A 14,524-nucleotide genomic window follows, 5' to 3' on the forward strand; every position below is an offset into this window, starting at 1 on the left:
GAGGAAATATAAAGGAAATTAACAAGTTTGACCAATTTATCTATCTTCCCTATGGGGTTTATTTTTTCTTTTCTTGTACAAGATAGGGCCATGTGGTGTCTATTTATAAGAACAATAGACATAATTGATAGATGAGAAATGATATTTTTACAATTATTTTTGGGTTAAATATGTTTTTGGTCTCTATAAAATTGGGACCTTTTAAGTTTAGTTTTTACTTAATTTTAATAGTTATTTTAGTTCCTAAAAAAAAATTATGCACTAAGTATATTAGTCCCTCCTCAATTCAAATTTGTTTAATTTATGCTTAAACTCTTGAGTTTTTGAACAATTTTTTGCAGACATGTTAAGAACATTACTAAAAGTTCCTCTGCAAAAAAATTGATGCAAAATTTGATTTCTACGTCCAAATTTTGTTAATTTTATCTTTAACTTTTGTCGTTTTAAAAAATTCATATTTAATTCATTTCATGTTAAAAAATTCTAAATTTTAGTAAATTAACCTATCATAGTGTTCTAAACTTGTCTCAAAAAATGGCTCAAAAATTAAGAGTTCAAGGATAATTAAACAAACTTTGTTGTAACAGGGACTAAAATTATAAGTAATTTTTTTTGTATGGACTAAAAAACCTATTAAAATTAAGTAAGGACTAAACTTAGAAGTTCTCAATTTTATCAAGCGTAAAAACATATTTAACCCATCATTTTTTTACAATTTTTGTGATAAGTTTCTTTTTCATACTCACATTATGTTTTTACTTTCTCTCTTGTTTTATCTTGGTTTTCGGGTGTCAAACATTGATTACGTTTGGACCTTTTAACCGGTGATATCTTATTTTTTCTTGGGAAGGGAAAAAGTAAGCAAAACCCTTGAGAATCGAGGTCCGGGAGTTGTTTTCGCTACGGGAAGGTGTTAGGCACCCATAACGACTATAGTATCCTATAGGAACCGTTTTTAATTTCTACGCGCGCTTTATTTTTAAATGCTATTTTGAAATGATATTTACACCTAAGAATTTTCTAAGTGAAGAATTGGAGGGAGAAGAATGTGTTTGAATTTTTGTTTTAATTGAATTGAAGGAATTTTGTTCCTTGCCTACGTACCTGTTTAAGGGATCAAATCCACCGTAGTTCTCCTCCAAAAAATGTTTTTGTTTTTGTTGGTTGATTTTAAGTTTGAAAATTGGAATTTGAAGAATAGAAAGAGGCCTCAAGGGCATGAGATTTAGAAGAGGTGAGGTGGAATTAGTTATTTGCAAAAAAACAAGTCAAGGTATGATTAAAGTTTATTGAAATTTGATTAAGAAAATGAAAAGGAAAATCAATGGGGTTTTGACCCAAGGTTTATTGTGAAAAAGATTTGAGTGAAGTTTGTTCATATTTTTTTGAAAGTGATTTTTCTAAGTATAAAGCCTAAACATTCATCTAAACATACAATCCTAAACATACATCTAAACATGCATATTCTAACTATATAGCTAAAGTGGTGTGTGTGCATGTGTCGGTGCTTGTGTCGGTGTACATTATAAGAGTCCATTGTCCTTTACATCATTGGCCTAGATACATTCTATGGCCTCTTTGCCAAGAAATTAAAATTGCATAAGAAAAAATATTACAAAATTTCCTAAGTTTTACATTCTAAATCTTTGTACAAATTAAATTGCAAGAAAGTAAGGACTAAGAATATAAGAGGGAGATGAAATGCTCATGGATGAATGAAACATTAAATGAAAGAGTTAATAGCACAAATGATATAGAAACTAGTATTAAAAAGCATAGTAAAGCTATTTGTAATTTGCAAGAAAAGTAAACTAGCAATCTTAGCAAAAAAAGTGATAAAAGGACTTGAAATTCAATATAATCCTAAAGCAAACTCAAGCCCTAGATTCTCACAATATTAAGACATTTCAAGTGATTCATTCCAAGGGAACAAATATGAGAACCAAGGGAAATTATCATGCCAAAAATTATAAGATTTTCAAGCTCTTTATGCACTTTTATTTCACAAAAGAGTTTCACATTATTTATCAAACACAAGGTCCTCAAGAACTAAACCAAAACAGCAAGCAAACACCACATTAAGAGGCAAATCTATTCCACAAAATTACATGTCTAAATGTCACAACTTTATACCAAAATCTCAAGGTCAACATCACATTAAAACTTCACAAAATTCTTCAAAAAAGTGGACTAAAAGCGAGACAAAACACACATACTCTTGGAGTGAATTTTGGCATGAAACCACATCCCAAGAGATAGGTTTCAAATGCCAAAATCACCTCAAAAGAATTCATAAAACTTGAAAGTTTTTACAACGACATTTTAACATGAATCAAGACGTTGAATTATCAAAGCCACAAAATATTTTTCTACGCCTCTAATCAATTTTCGACAAGCAAAAAATATCAAGAAACAAAAAAAAACATCGAAAACAAAAAGTAATTTTCTTGGAATTTTATCATAAAGAGAAGACACACCGGAGGCGTAAACAGCAATTATCAGTACTAAAATAGCAAGAAATAAGGCAGAAAACGAAATCAGTAAAGGAGCAAAAGCCCAAGCCCACATATGCAGAAACAGGTAGGGTCATGGGTTAAACCCATGGGTTATTGGGTATGGTTCATGGGTTGAATGGAATTAAAACAAAACACGTGAGCACAAAAGAAAAACACAGTTCCCTCTCCTTCTTATCTTCTTCTTCACGTACTCCCTCCCTTCTAAGCTTCATCCTCCCAACAACTTACGGCGGCGATTGGCCGGCCAGGGGTGGCGGCGCCGCCGCCTGAACCTCTTCTTTCTCTAAGACTTTTTAATTAAATCTAATCCTTTTCTATTCATGAATCCGAAACAACACTTCCATACGCAAATCATAACACGCAAATCCAATAGCACAACACTTGCAAAATCTTTCTAAAACAACTAGAGAACGACGAAAAGAGGACGAATTCGCGTGTTTACCTGCTGATTCGGTTTAGATCGGACGTCTTGATGCTCGCGGCGTTTCGTCGTTGTCGCGAGAGGTTCACCGCCGGCGTCACAGGTTCGGCTTGTCCTTTCCTTCTGTTCGTTGTTCCGATCTGCCGTGGTTTGAGATTCTTCTTTCCCTCAGTCCAAGTTCTGATCTTCCTCTTCTGAAACGGTTTGCAGCGATTTCGTGAGAAACGGTTGGAATTCGTCTGAACGGCGATGATTCACAGGCTTCGTCGGTGCATTGGCGGCTGAAACGGTTTGAAGGATGCTTGAAATTGCTGAACGTTGCACTGTGCGAATTCGACAGCTTGTGTCATTGATTTCGGTTTTGAGAATGAAGGTGTGGTTCGATTTTGTGTATATGGTGGTGGTTGTGGCCTTTTGCGGCGGTGATAGTGGTGGAAGGGGTGTTGATGATGGTTTGGAGGGTAGTTAGGGAGGAGGAGTGGTGGAGAAAAAGGTTGTTAGAGGTTGTTATGGTGGAGAGAGAAAGTGGTTATGGTGGTGGAAAGTGAGAGAAAAAAGTTAGTTACGTGAGAGAGAAGAGAAGAGGGAAAAGAAAGAAATTTTTTGTGACTTTTTGTGGAATTTTTTGGTGAAAATGATTGAATGTGAAAAATTGACCAAGACTTTGACTTATATAGGTGATGAAAGGGATGCTTGGACCAATGAGGAAATGCCACATGGACTTGGACTCTAACAAACTCTTAAGGACCAATAGCATTTGGACACATGGCACTTGGACTCTAACAAACTTAAAAGGGATTAAAATGTAAATAACAAAAGTACGAGGACTAAAATGGAAATTAAAACTAAAATTGAAATGAAAAAGTAAAAATGAAAATTAACGTAAAGCGAGACGATTAAAAACAACAAAGCAGATTAAAACGAATCAGCAATTTTATGTGAAATGACCAAAATGCCCCTGGAGGCTTAAAACGACTAAAAATGACTCAGATGAAATTTTAAAATGGATTTTTTTAACAGGAAATTAAAGCAAGAACTTATACAAGACTTAGAGACAATTTTTAGAATTTAAACAGGGTTTTGACACATGAAAAGACTAAAATGCCCCTAGGGGCAAAACTGACTCAAAATGACTTCAAATGCAATTTTTGAAATGGATTTTGACATAAAATTGAAATGAAGATTTATTCAAACTATTTGAAAGGACTCAAACAAATTTTTAAAGATTGAAAGAGATTTTATCATGGGAAATGACTAAAATGCCCCTAGGGGCTAAACTGACTAGAAAATGACTCAACTGATATTTTTTTGAAATGAATTTTGACATGAGATTGAAACAAGGACTTCTACAAACCAATTTAAAAGACTCAAACAATTTTCAAGGATTAAAATGAGTTGAATGCGGGAAATGACTAAAATACCCGTTTTCATGAATTTTGCAAATAATATTGAAATAAAATGCAGAGAAAGATGTAATTGACCAGAGATAGTTCAAATGACTTAAAATGCAAGAAAAGAAGAATTGAGTTAGTATTTTTAGGTCCAAAATTAGGGTATAACATCTCTTTATTACTTTGATTTTTGTGTCAATACCTCGTTTTTCTTTATAAGTTGTCATTAAAATGGTTGTTCAAATAAGACAACTCTTGATAGATTTGTATGTATGGCTCATTTCAATAAGTGGGTTCCAACAATGAGTCTTTAATAACCTTTTACATATATCACTATTTTCCTCATAAATGACCGGTGCATAAAGAGTATATAAATACACTCATAATATTTTTTAAAATTTTTTAAGCGCATTAATTATTTTTTTATCAACATATATTAATGTTATATATTTATATCCAGTATGTAATAAAATAATCTATGAAAAAAATAGTTAATCCTCTTTTTTTTTGAGAGAATAGTTAATCCTCTTTTAAAGGGTAAATTTATAATGAGAGAATAGTTAATCCTCTTTTAAAGGGTAAATTTATAAAAACGATAACAATTCTTAACCACATTAAGACAGGAACTAACTTTTTTAATTCTTGTGTTTTTTCACAAAAGAATATTATATTTTAGAACGGATGCGGTACTTGAACTTAGACCAAAATGAAACTAGATAATATGAATCTACATCGTCCTATAACGGATAGCACTTGTGTCTCATAATGGTATATACTATTGCTCAATTAGAATGTGCCACGTGGCACACCCTTTAAAAAAATATATCAAATAAAACATTTATAAAGTAATATTGGTAGGTGACACACTCTAATTGGTCAATGGTATATACCATTGGTACCTTAATGGTACACAAGTGAAATCTGTCTAGGTCCACTAATTAAAGGTCTCGCTAAACTTTTAACTTTTAACTCATCAAACTCTTTAATGTGTATTTCTCTATCGTAAATGAAATCAATATTTTTTTTAAAAAAAGAGCGATGAGAGGTCATGAGCGTAGGAATGGCGGAAATTCGTGGGCTAGCCACGGGCAACCGTGTCGGAGCTACTCTCCGGCAGAGAGACATCACGGGGGGGATCGGGGTCCAACCAGGGTGGCAGAAATAGGGGGGATAGGGTAAATTGGACTGTGGTGAGGTCTAGGAAGAGGAAAGAGACGGAACTGGATCGAAGAGGATGGGACAGGTCAAGAGGTTCAGATGGCCATCGGGGAGCGGCGACAGGTTATGGACAACATCGGTTTCAGGGTTCTGAAAGAGGTTTCAAGGATGATCGTATCGACAGGCAACGGGAGGAGGTTAGGGTTAGGAATGGCGAAGGCTTCTCAAACTTTGTGGGAGGACGTATAGCTTCTGCAGAATGGCATGCAACTGATGTTACGTTGATTGAGAGCAGGTATGGGTGCAAAGCCTCTTTCTATGTTACAAATTTTCCTGAACATCTGCCATTATTCCGGTTACGTCAAGCTTTTGAAGTTTCTGGTATTCTCTCTGATATGTATGTGGCACGACATAGAAATTCTCGTGGTCAGGAATTTGGTTTTGTACGGTTTGTAAATGTGAAAAATAAAAGTAAACTGTTACAAGCCTTGAATAGTGTATGGATGGGGGATTGTCGTGTTTTCGCAAAGGAGGCAAGGTTCGATAGGTTTGCGCACAATGACGTTGCTGTGGTGAAACCAAAGGTGGGTGTGACGAAGGTTGGGAAGGAGAATTTCACGGACGTGTCTTCGAAGGTGTTGACTCATAACGGCGTTTTTAAGGAGGTGTCGGTGAAGGTCCAGAAAGGTGTCGAGAAGAAGGTTATGGTTGGGTCAGTGGATGTTCCGGTGAAGGAATTCAAGAAGACGAAGAAAGCTAAAACGATGAAGGAAGGGTTGGGCGCGGTGGTAGGGTTTTCGAGGGAGGAGTGGAAAGCTGGCAAGGCGAGGGAGAAGCTGATGGTGAGTGGCGGTGGTGACAAAGGAAAGGTGCGATTGGAGGAGTCAAAATTATCTGGTCTACCGAAAGCAGTTTCCAAACCAGCAGATATATTGGCAGCGCACTTCAGTCCTGTGTTTAATTCTTGTGAGGAGGACAGAGCATGGGCGAGTTCAGGCATGGTTGCTCACATAAAGGCGGGGGACTCAGTCTTGTCTTATCAACAGCGAATAGAAGACGCCGGGTTTCCCAATGTTACTGTTATTCCTTTGGGAGGTGCAGAGTTTCTCTCAATTGCACCGGTGGTGATGATTTTTCAACTGTGCTTCAAGGAGCTCATATTTTTTCGGTATGTTGTTTTATAATTTCCATAAGTGGTCAGAGGCATCGGTCCGTTATGAACGAGGTGCTTGGTTGCGTGTTTAAGGCATTCCCGTGCATGCTTGGAACGATATTTTTTTCAGACTTTGTGTATCCGGTATTGGCCGCTTTCTTTATGTTGATGAATGCACTGCGGATAAAGCTCGATTAGATTTTGCTCGTATTCTTGTAGTCACACCAGAAATCAAGATAGTAAATAAGTTGTCTGAATTTATTATTGATGGGAGGCAATATGCTGTGAAAATTGTGGAAGAATGGGGATGCGACTTAGGTGAGGATGTTTTTATGACGGAACGTGAAGTGGACTCGACACCGGAAGAGGGATTACATAACAATAATATTGACGGTTTGGACGAGGTGCACGGAGAATGGGAGTTGGATGATCTTGTCACTGACTTGCAAAATGAGTGGTGTAAACATGAGAAAAATGGTGTTGTGTCTAGCAAACGTAATGCAGCGCCCAACAGTGACGTGAAAGTGTGTGGTAATGAATTTTTTGAAGTTAATCTCTCTCCTGTTTTACAACCGGTACATGAGAAAATTGTTGATGTGTCTACTAAAAGTAATGTAGCGCCCAACAGTGATGAAAAAGGGAGTGGAAATGAATTTTGTGAAGATAATCTCTCTCCTATTTTAAAACCCGTACAGTCTGCAGTAGGTTCAGCTGATGTATATATGGCTAACAAGAAACCAGTTTCAGATCCTTTGGTGAAACCTTGTACCAAGATGGGCCCTTGGAGTTTAGATTGGATGGAGAATCAGAAAACAATATCAGAAGGAGGTGTGGTGTTCTCCTCAACTCGTAAGGCGAATTCATCTGTCAAGAGTAAGTCGAAATCAACACTTGGTCCTTCAGCAAAAACTTGTAAGCCAGCAGCGGTTAAAAAAGGTGGAGTAGTCATTCATTCAGTCTGCTTTATGAAGAAAATAGCGCGCTTGCCGGCTTCGGATCGACAACAGATTATCCGTTACTAAAGAAAAATAAACGCAAGAATAATATGAGGACAACGCACAATACTTCTAAGCCCTCAGAAGCTTCAATATCAACTTTATCTAAAGCTTCTAACACCACAGGTTCTGGTTCAGGTACTAATGACTGGGTAAATTGGATGCATCTACAAGGCAAGGCGGACAAGGTAAAAGAGGATGTTAGGGAGTTGGGTAAGGTGGTTGGGGTGAAGGTTAATTGTGATATCTCAAATAGTTTTAATTTGCTTTCAAGGGATGGGAGGAGAGAGTGGAGGGCAGCTGGTGGTTTTGAGAAGCTCAGTGGGACGAAGATGGGTGTTGAGGGAGAGTTCTGACGGTGGTGGTGGAGAGGCGTGCGGGGTGAGGGAGGTTTAAATGAAGATTATTACTTATAATGTTAGGGGGCTGGGTGGTGGTGAGAAGAGGGCGGAGGTGCGGAGATTAGTGTCGGAGAAAAATCCTTTAGTGTTCTGTTTGCAAGAAACTAAAATGGAATCCATGAATGAACAGGTGGTTAAATCGTTGTGGGGTGACAGTGTGCATAATTTTTCTTATCAACTGTCGGTTGGAGCTTCTAGTGGTATGGTTACAGTGTGGGATGCTTCTCGGATTGATGTCATATCTTCTATTAGTTTTAGTCATGTGTTGGTAATTAAGGGTAAGGATTTACTCACTGGCGAAGACTTTGCTATTTTTAATGTTTACGCACCGTGCGACTTGGAGGCTAAAAAGGTGTTATGGGGTAATCTGTTATTGCATATTCAAAATAATAATGATGTATGTATTTGTGTTTGTGGGGATTTCAATTCTGTGCGTGGTGTTGATGAAAGGAAGGGTCGAGCACTGCTTTTTAGACAAAGGGATGCGGAGGTTTATAACAATTTTATTCACGATAGTATGTTAATTGATTTGCCTATTTGTGGAAGACTGTTTACTTGGTATAGAGGTGATGGGGTTTCCATGAGTCGTTTGGATCGATTTTTGTTGTCAAATAAGTGGTGTGATATTTGGCCGCATTGTATTCAGGTGGCTTATCAACGGGGACTCTCTGACCATGTACCGTTGATGTTACACGTTGACGAAACCAATTGGGGGCCTCGGCCTTTGAGGATGCTTAAATGTTGGTCGGACCTTCCTGGTTATGCTAATTTTGTACGCGAGAAATGGGAAAGCTTTAACTGTCAAGGGTGGGCTGGTTTTGTTCTACAGCAGAAATTGAAAATGATTAAGTCAAGCTTGAAGGGTTGGCATTCTCAACATGTTCAGAATATGGAGGCCAGAATGAAGACGGTAAAAGACAAAATGTATGCTTTAGATTCTAAAGCTGAAATTGAGGATATTCAGGAAACGGAGATTACTGAGTTTCATGATCTATCTGTTTCACTACATTATTTGGCTCGCCTGCAAAATAGTATTAATTGGCAGTGTTTCACTACATTCTTTGGCTCGCCTGCAAAATAGTATTAATTGGCAGGAATCGCGGATGAATTGGTTAAACGAGGGGGACGCGAATTCCAAATTTTTCCATAGTTATATGTCCCAACGTCGGCGCATTAATTCCATCCATTTGGTTTCTACTGATGGCGGCATTGTTGAGGGGGTTCATGATATTCGTGAGGCTGTTTTTAATCATTTTTCTAATCACTTTCGATCTAGGGATGTAGTGCGGCCGGGTGCAGAGAGTCTCAATTTCCGAAAACTATCTTTTGCAGAGGCTGGGATACTGACTAAGCCATTTTGTCTAGAGGAAGTGAAACAAGCTGTATGGGATTGTGACAGTTACAAGAGCCCGGGACCAGATGGTGTTAGCTTTGGTTTTATCAAAGAATTTTGGAGTTTATTGAAAGATGATTTGTTGAGGTTTATAGTTGAGTTCCATCGGAATGGTAAGTTGTCAAAAGGCATAAATTCCACGTTTATTGCTCTTATTCCGAAGGTTAATAGTCCGCAAAGGTTGAATGATTTTTGACCTATTTCTCTGGTTGGAAGTTTGTATAAGGTTCTTGCAAACAGACTACGGTCTGTGATAGGCAGTGTGGTATCTGAGGCCCAGTCCGCTTTCGTTAAAGGGAAACAAATTTCAGATGGTATTTTAATTGCTAATGAAGCAGTCGATGAAGCGTCTCGGTTGAAAAAAGAGCTTCTTTTGTTCAAAGTGGACTTCGAAAAAGCATATGATTCTGTTGATTTAACTTATCTGGACTCTGTAATGGCAAATATGAATTTTCCAAAGTAGTGGAGGAAGTGGATCTTTGAATGCGTAAGCACGGCAACGGCGTCTGTTTTAGTGAATGGTAGTCCGACGGATGAGTTTCCTTTAGAGCGGGGTCTTCGTCAGGGTGACCCCTTGTCGCCTTTCTTATTTTTGCTAGCAGCTGAGGGATTAAATGTGCTAATGAATACTGTTGAAAGGGCGCAGATGTTTAAGGGGTACGGTATTGGTGCCAATGATGAGGTTCGGTTGACGCATTTACAGTTTGCGGATGATACGTTAATTATTGGTGAAAAGGGTTGGTTAAATGTCCGTACAATGAGGTCGGTGTTGCTTTTATTTGAGGAGCTCTCGGGTCTCAAAGTGAACTTCCACAAAAGTATGTTAACAAGTGTTAATATTCCTGTTTCTTGGTTGTCAGAGGCTGCATCGTTGTTGTGTTGCCGCAGAGGTACCATTCCTTTTGTTTACTTGGGGTTGCCTATCGGAGGTGATTCTAGAAAAATCTCTTTTTGGAAACCTGTAGTTGATCGCATTGTCTCGCGCTTGTCGTCATGGAACCATAAGTTTCTTTCTTTCGGTGGCCGTTTGGTACTTCTGAAATTTGTCATGTCCTCACTGCCAGTTTACTTTCTTTCCTTTTTCAAAAGGGGGGGGGGAGTGAGGATTTTAGGAAAATTGCTTGGATTAATTGGGAGTCAATTTGTACTCCAAAGGAGGAAGGAGGGTTGGGGGTTAAGAGGTTGGGCGTTTTTAATTTATCTTTATTGGGTAAATGGTGCTGGAGGATGATGGTGGACAAGGAGGGACTGTGGTACCATGTTCTAAAAGCTCGGTATGGTGAGGAGGGAGGTCGGTTGAAAGAGGGAGTTAGCCATAGTTCGGCTTGGTGGCGGTCTTTGTGTAGGATCTGTGGAGGGGTTGGTGAGGGAGTTGGTAGGTGGTTTGATAATAATATTCGGAGGGTGGTTGGAGATGGGAGGGGTACTTATTTCTGGCATGACATTTGGGTGGGGGAAATTCCTTTGAAAATTAAATTTCCTCGCCTTTTTGACTTGGTTGTAGATAAGGAGTGTTCGGTGGAGAAAATGTGGAGGGAGTTGGGGGCGGTTGAGGGGAGGGATAGGGTGTGGCGCCGACGCTTGTTTGCTTGGGAGGAGGAGAGTGTGAGGGAGTGTTCTATGTTATTCCATAACTTTGTTTTTCAGGAAAATGTAGAGGACACTTAGAGGTGGCTGTTAGATCCTTTGCAGGGATATTCGGTCCGTAGGGCTTATCGATTCCTTACAACCACGTCCGACGTGGGGGATAGGCACCACGGTGTCGATATTTGGCATCAGCAGATTCCTTCTAAGGTATCGGTCTTTGTGTGGCCACTTCTTCGCAATCGACTTCCAACAAAGGATAATTTGGTTCGGCGGATGGTGATTTCTCAAGAAGATGCGGCTTGTGTGAATGGTTGTGGAAATCAAGAGACAACAAATCACTTATTTTTGGGATGTGACATCCTCGGTTCACTGTGGTCTCAGGTTTGGCTTTGGCTGGGTATTTCTTCAGTTTCACACGGTGATATTGTTCAACATTTTAATCACTTTATTAAAATGCCTGGTTTGCATAGATCTACTCATATGTTTTTCAGAATTATTTGGTTTACTACGGTATGGGTTCTTTGGAAAGAGAGGAATGATCGTGTGTTTAACAACATGGCTTCGACACCTTTCCTACTCGTTGAAAAGGTTAAGTTGACATCTTTTTTATGGTTAAAGTCCAAACAGACAAATTTTATGTATAGTTATCATGAATGGTGGAAGTCACCACTCCTCTGTATGGGCGTCCACCTGTAATTTCTGTTTGTTTGTACATTCCGTCGGTGTTTCGCTTTGGCTAACACTGATTTCTTGTAACTACTCTTGAGTGGTTATCCTTCTTAGCACGCCTTGTGCGGGGATAATCGCAGTTGTTATAATATATTTTATTTTTGTTTGTTCAAAAAAAATATTTTTTTAAAAAGAATTAAATGCATTTTTTATTTCTCTATTTGCATTTTTTTTTTTAAATTTGTTGTCAATTAGGTGGAACAGGAGGAAATATTAGAAGTGATTTGAGATACAAAGAATTTAGATTTTTAAGGGTTTAAAATAAAAAGGTGAAATCATCTAATGATAGCGTCCTTCATGAAGAGATAGATGAGACACCATTGAGTGAAGACGTTTGATTTATCTGTTGGGATTTTACAAGAATGAATAAGAATTTGAGAAAGACGGGACAATAATAATTAGTTTTGCACAACTAGCACAACCATAGAAACACATAAGCATTGCGATTTGCCATTAGTGTAGGTGAGATGTTGTTAGATTTGGACTTGGGGTCGCCGAAGATAAGAATTCATCGACCATGCTCCGTCGACGACGTGGTGGCGTAAGTATCCTTCAACTCCACAGTGCTCATCTTTCTCTCCTTAATCTTAACTTTGAAATTTGTTAATTATTTATCGAAGTAAAAGAAAAGAGCGGGATGAAGTGCGCATACAATGGTAAAACAGAAGATGATGAAAAAACCCTTAGATTTAGGTTTTGAGGACGCCGTATGGTGTTTATGATGATGAAGGAGTTCATAAGTTTTATTATTATTTAATTGAATTAATTTACTTTAAGTTATACAAAATAAATTATTTAAGTATTTTAGCCTCTTCAAAAAAAAAAATTATTTAAGTAATAAAATAAATCACAACATCAATGACATTGCTAAAATATTTTCCAAGCTTGATTAACAATTTTGAAGGACACCCTAGATACTTAAACTTTCCTTCTTCTACTTTTTTATTAGCAATAATGAATAATGGGAGGGTTCTAACCCATTACAAAGAGAGGTTTTCAGCAACTACGAGCTTTGAAAACATAACAATTTAATTTACTTTTGTTACCAAGAATCCAAAGCCAAGATAGCATTTTCATATCCTTCACCGGCAAGTTTTAGCATGGGGCAATTGCCAAATTTCCTCATCTTAAATAAATTTTGTTTCACCTGATATTAGTTGTACTTCCTTTTTTTTTTTTTTTTTTTCCAATTTAGACCCTTTATTTCCTTTACGAGTGGGATACTTTTTTTCTTACCCTCCCATTGAAAAATCTAACACCCATTGTCCATACTCATTCTCAATATACACAGTTGTTCTTCAGATTTACAATCCAATATTCGCAATCTCAAAAATGGAATTAAACAATCCCAAATACCCATTACCTAAAATTTTCAATGTTTCTCACATTCTTATTCATCAAATACCCATTTTTCTTCACTGATAGAACTTGAATCCTTGGTTGATCGTTCTCGTTGGTGCGTTTTACATCTTCGTCGTTTTTGTTGTGTTTTGCATCTCCATCGTCGTTGTTACGTTTTGAGTGTTTTTCGCCATTGCTACGTTTCGTCCTCCCTATCGTTGTTGTGTTTGTTTTTCGTTCGATCTCATTGGTTTTGCTCGATTTCGGCGGTTGTTGTTGTTTGATCTTGTTCCCTTATTCGAACTCAGTACCATCTCAATTTGTTGTTGATACTAGTGAAAGACGGAGCAACATCTGCTACACGCATGGTCTCATCCTCAACAACAATGAAGTTGACCAAACCCAAGTACTTTTTTTTCATTTATTTTCTTTATCTATGTTAGTTCTCAATTTTTTTGTATTTTCACCCTTGAATATGTTATTTTAAACAATTTTAACAAATGGATTTACCAAGGCATTGAAGCTAGACAGATTCGTTTACTTGAGGGACAAGTTAGGTCTCATAAGCTTGTAGGATTATGAATTAAAGGGGTGTATTAGATCGTTAATCCATAATTACAATAAGAGATTAGTTACAAAATTGTTTTCAGTTTTGGTTAAGCATTAATTAGACTATAGATAATTCTAATAACTTGACCTATAAGTCATGTGTGTATAAATAAGTTGTAGATCCCTAATCTTTCATTAATCAATGAAAAACACATTACAACAAACTTCATTCTCTCTCTCCCTCCCTCTCTAACTTCTTTATTCTCCATTCTCATTCTATTCTTTTGATTTACATTCATTATTTAAAATTACTTGCAAAGCAAGAAATCAATTGTTGTGCTAATATGAGACCGCATTTAACTCCGTAAAAAATAAAAATGAGATGATTCATTGCTCTCTCTTTCTCTCTCGTGAGCTGACTTCATGTCTTCATGTGCTCTTCTTTTGGTTTTGTTACAAAAAAAAATTTGTTGACATTTTTGTCCCTCCACTATTGTGGACCTTATTGAGTGACTATGTTGACTTTTGAGTCAAGTTTGATGTTTTGGACTCTTTGGATTGTTCGACTGTCCTTAAGGGTGGTTGCTCTACGGGCCCTTCAGTTTTCACAAAAGTCACTTTGAAATATCGTATCACAAGTCCGAATCGCATAAAACCTATCGGAGGTTACGATTTTATGGACATTTTTTAGATCAGAGCATAACTTCCGGTCGCTTTATTTCACAGGTTGAGCAATCTACGGGGTGCATACTATTGATATTTTCATCTCGAAAAAATGCATACTAATATTTGAGTGTTAGTTAAGTCAGCCTTATGTGGAGACTCAGCGTATGCAGGGAACTCTATTTAGTGATTATTAACACACTTTGCTTCGTTTCAACACACCAATT

General features: G+C 37.5%; 1 protein-coding gene across 1 annotated transcript; it reads left to right on the forward strand.

Annotated features, from left to right (window-relative positions):
• The first annotated feature begins 8,144 nt into the window (after positions 1 to 8,144).
• LOC146906843 (uncharacterized) lies at positions 8,145 to 9,116 on the forward strand. The gene has a single exon (XM_085728974.1). The coding sequence runs from the start codon at positions 8,145 to 8,147 to the stop codon at positions 9,114 to 9,116; it is 972 nt and encodes a 323-aa protein (XP_085585100.1).
• Positions 9,117 to 14,524: the final 5,408 nt, after the last annotated feature.

Source organism: Medicago sativa, chromosome 7 (genome assembly GCF_051527215.1).
Source record: "Medicago sativa cultivar Bolivia chromosome 7, Bolivia_mono, whole genome shotgun sequence".
Taxonomy (NCBI): Eukaryota; Viridiplantae; Streptophyta; class Magnoliopsida; order Fabales; family Fabaceae; genus Medicago; species Medicago sativa.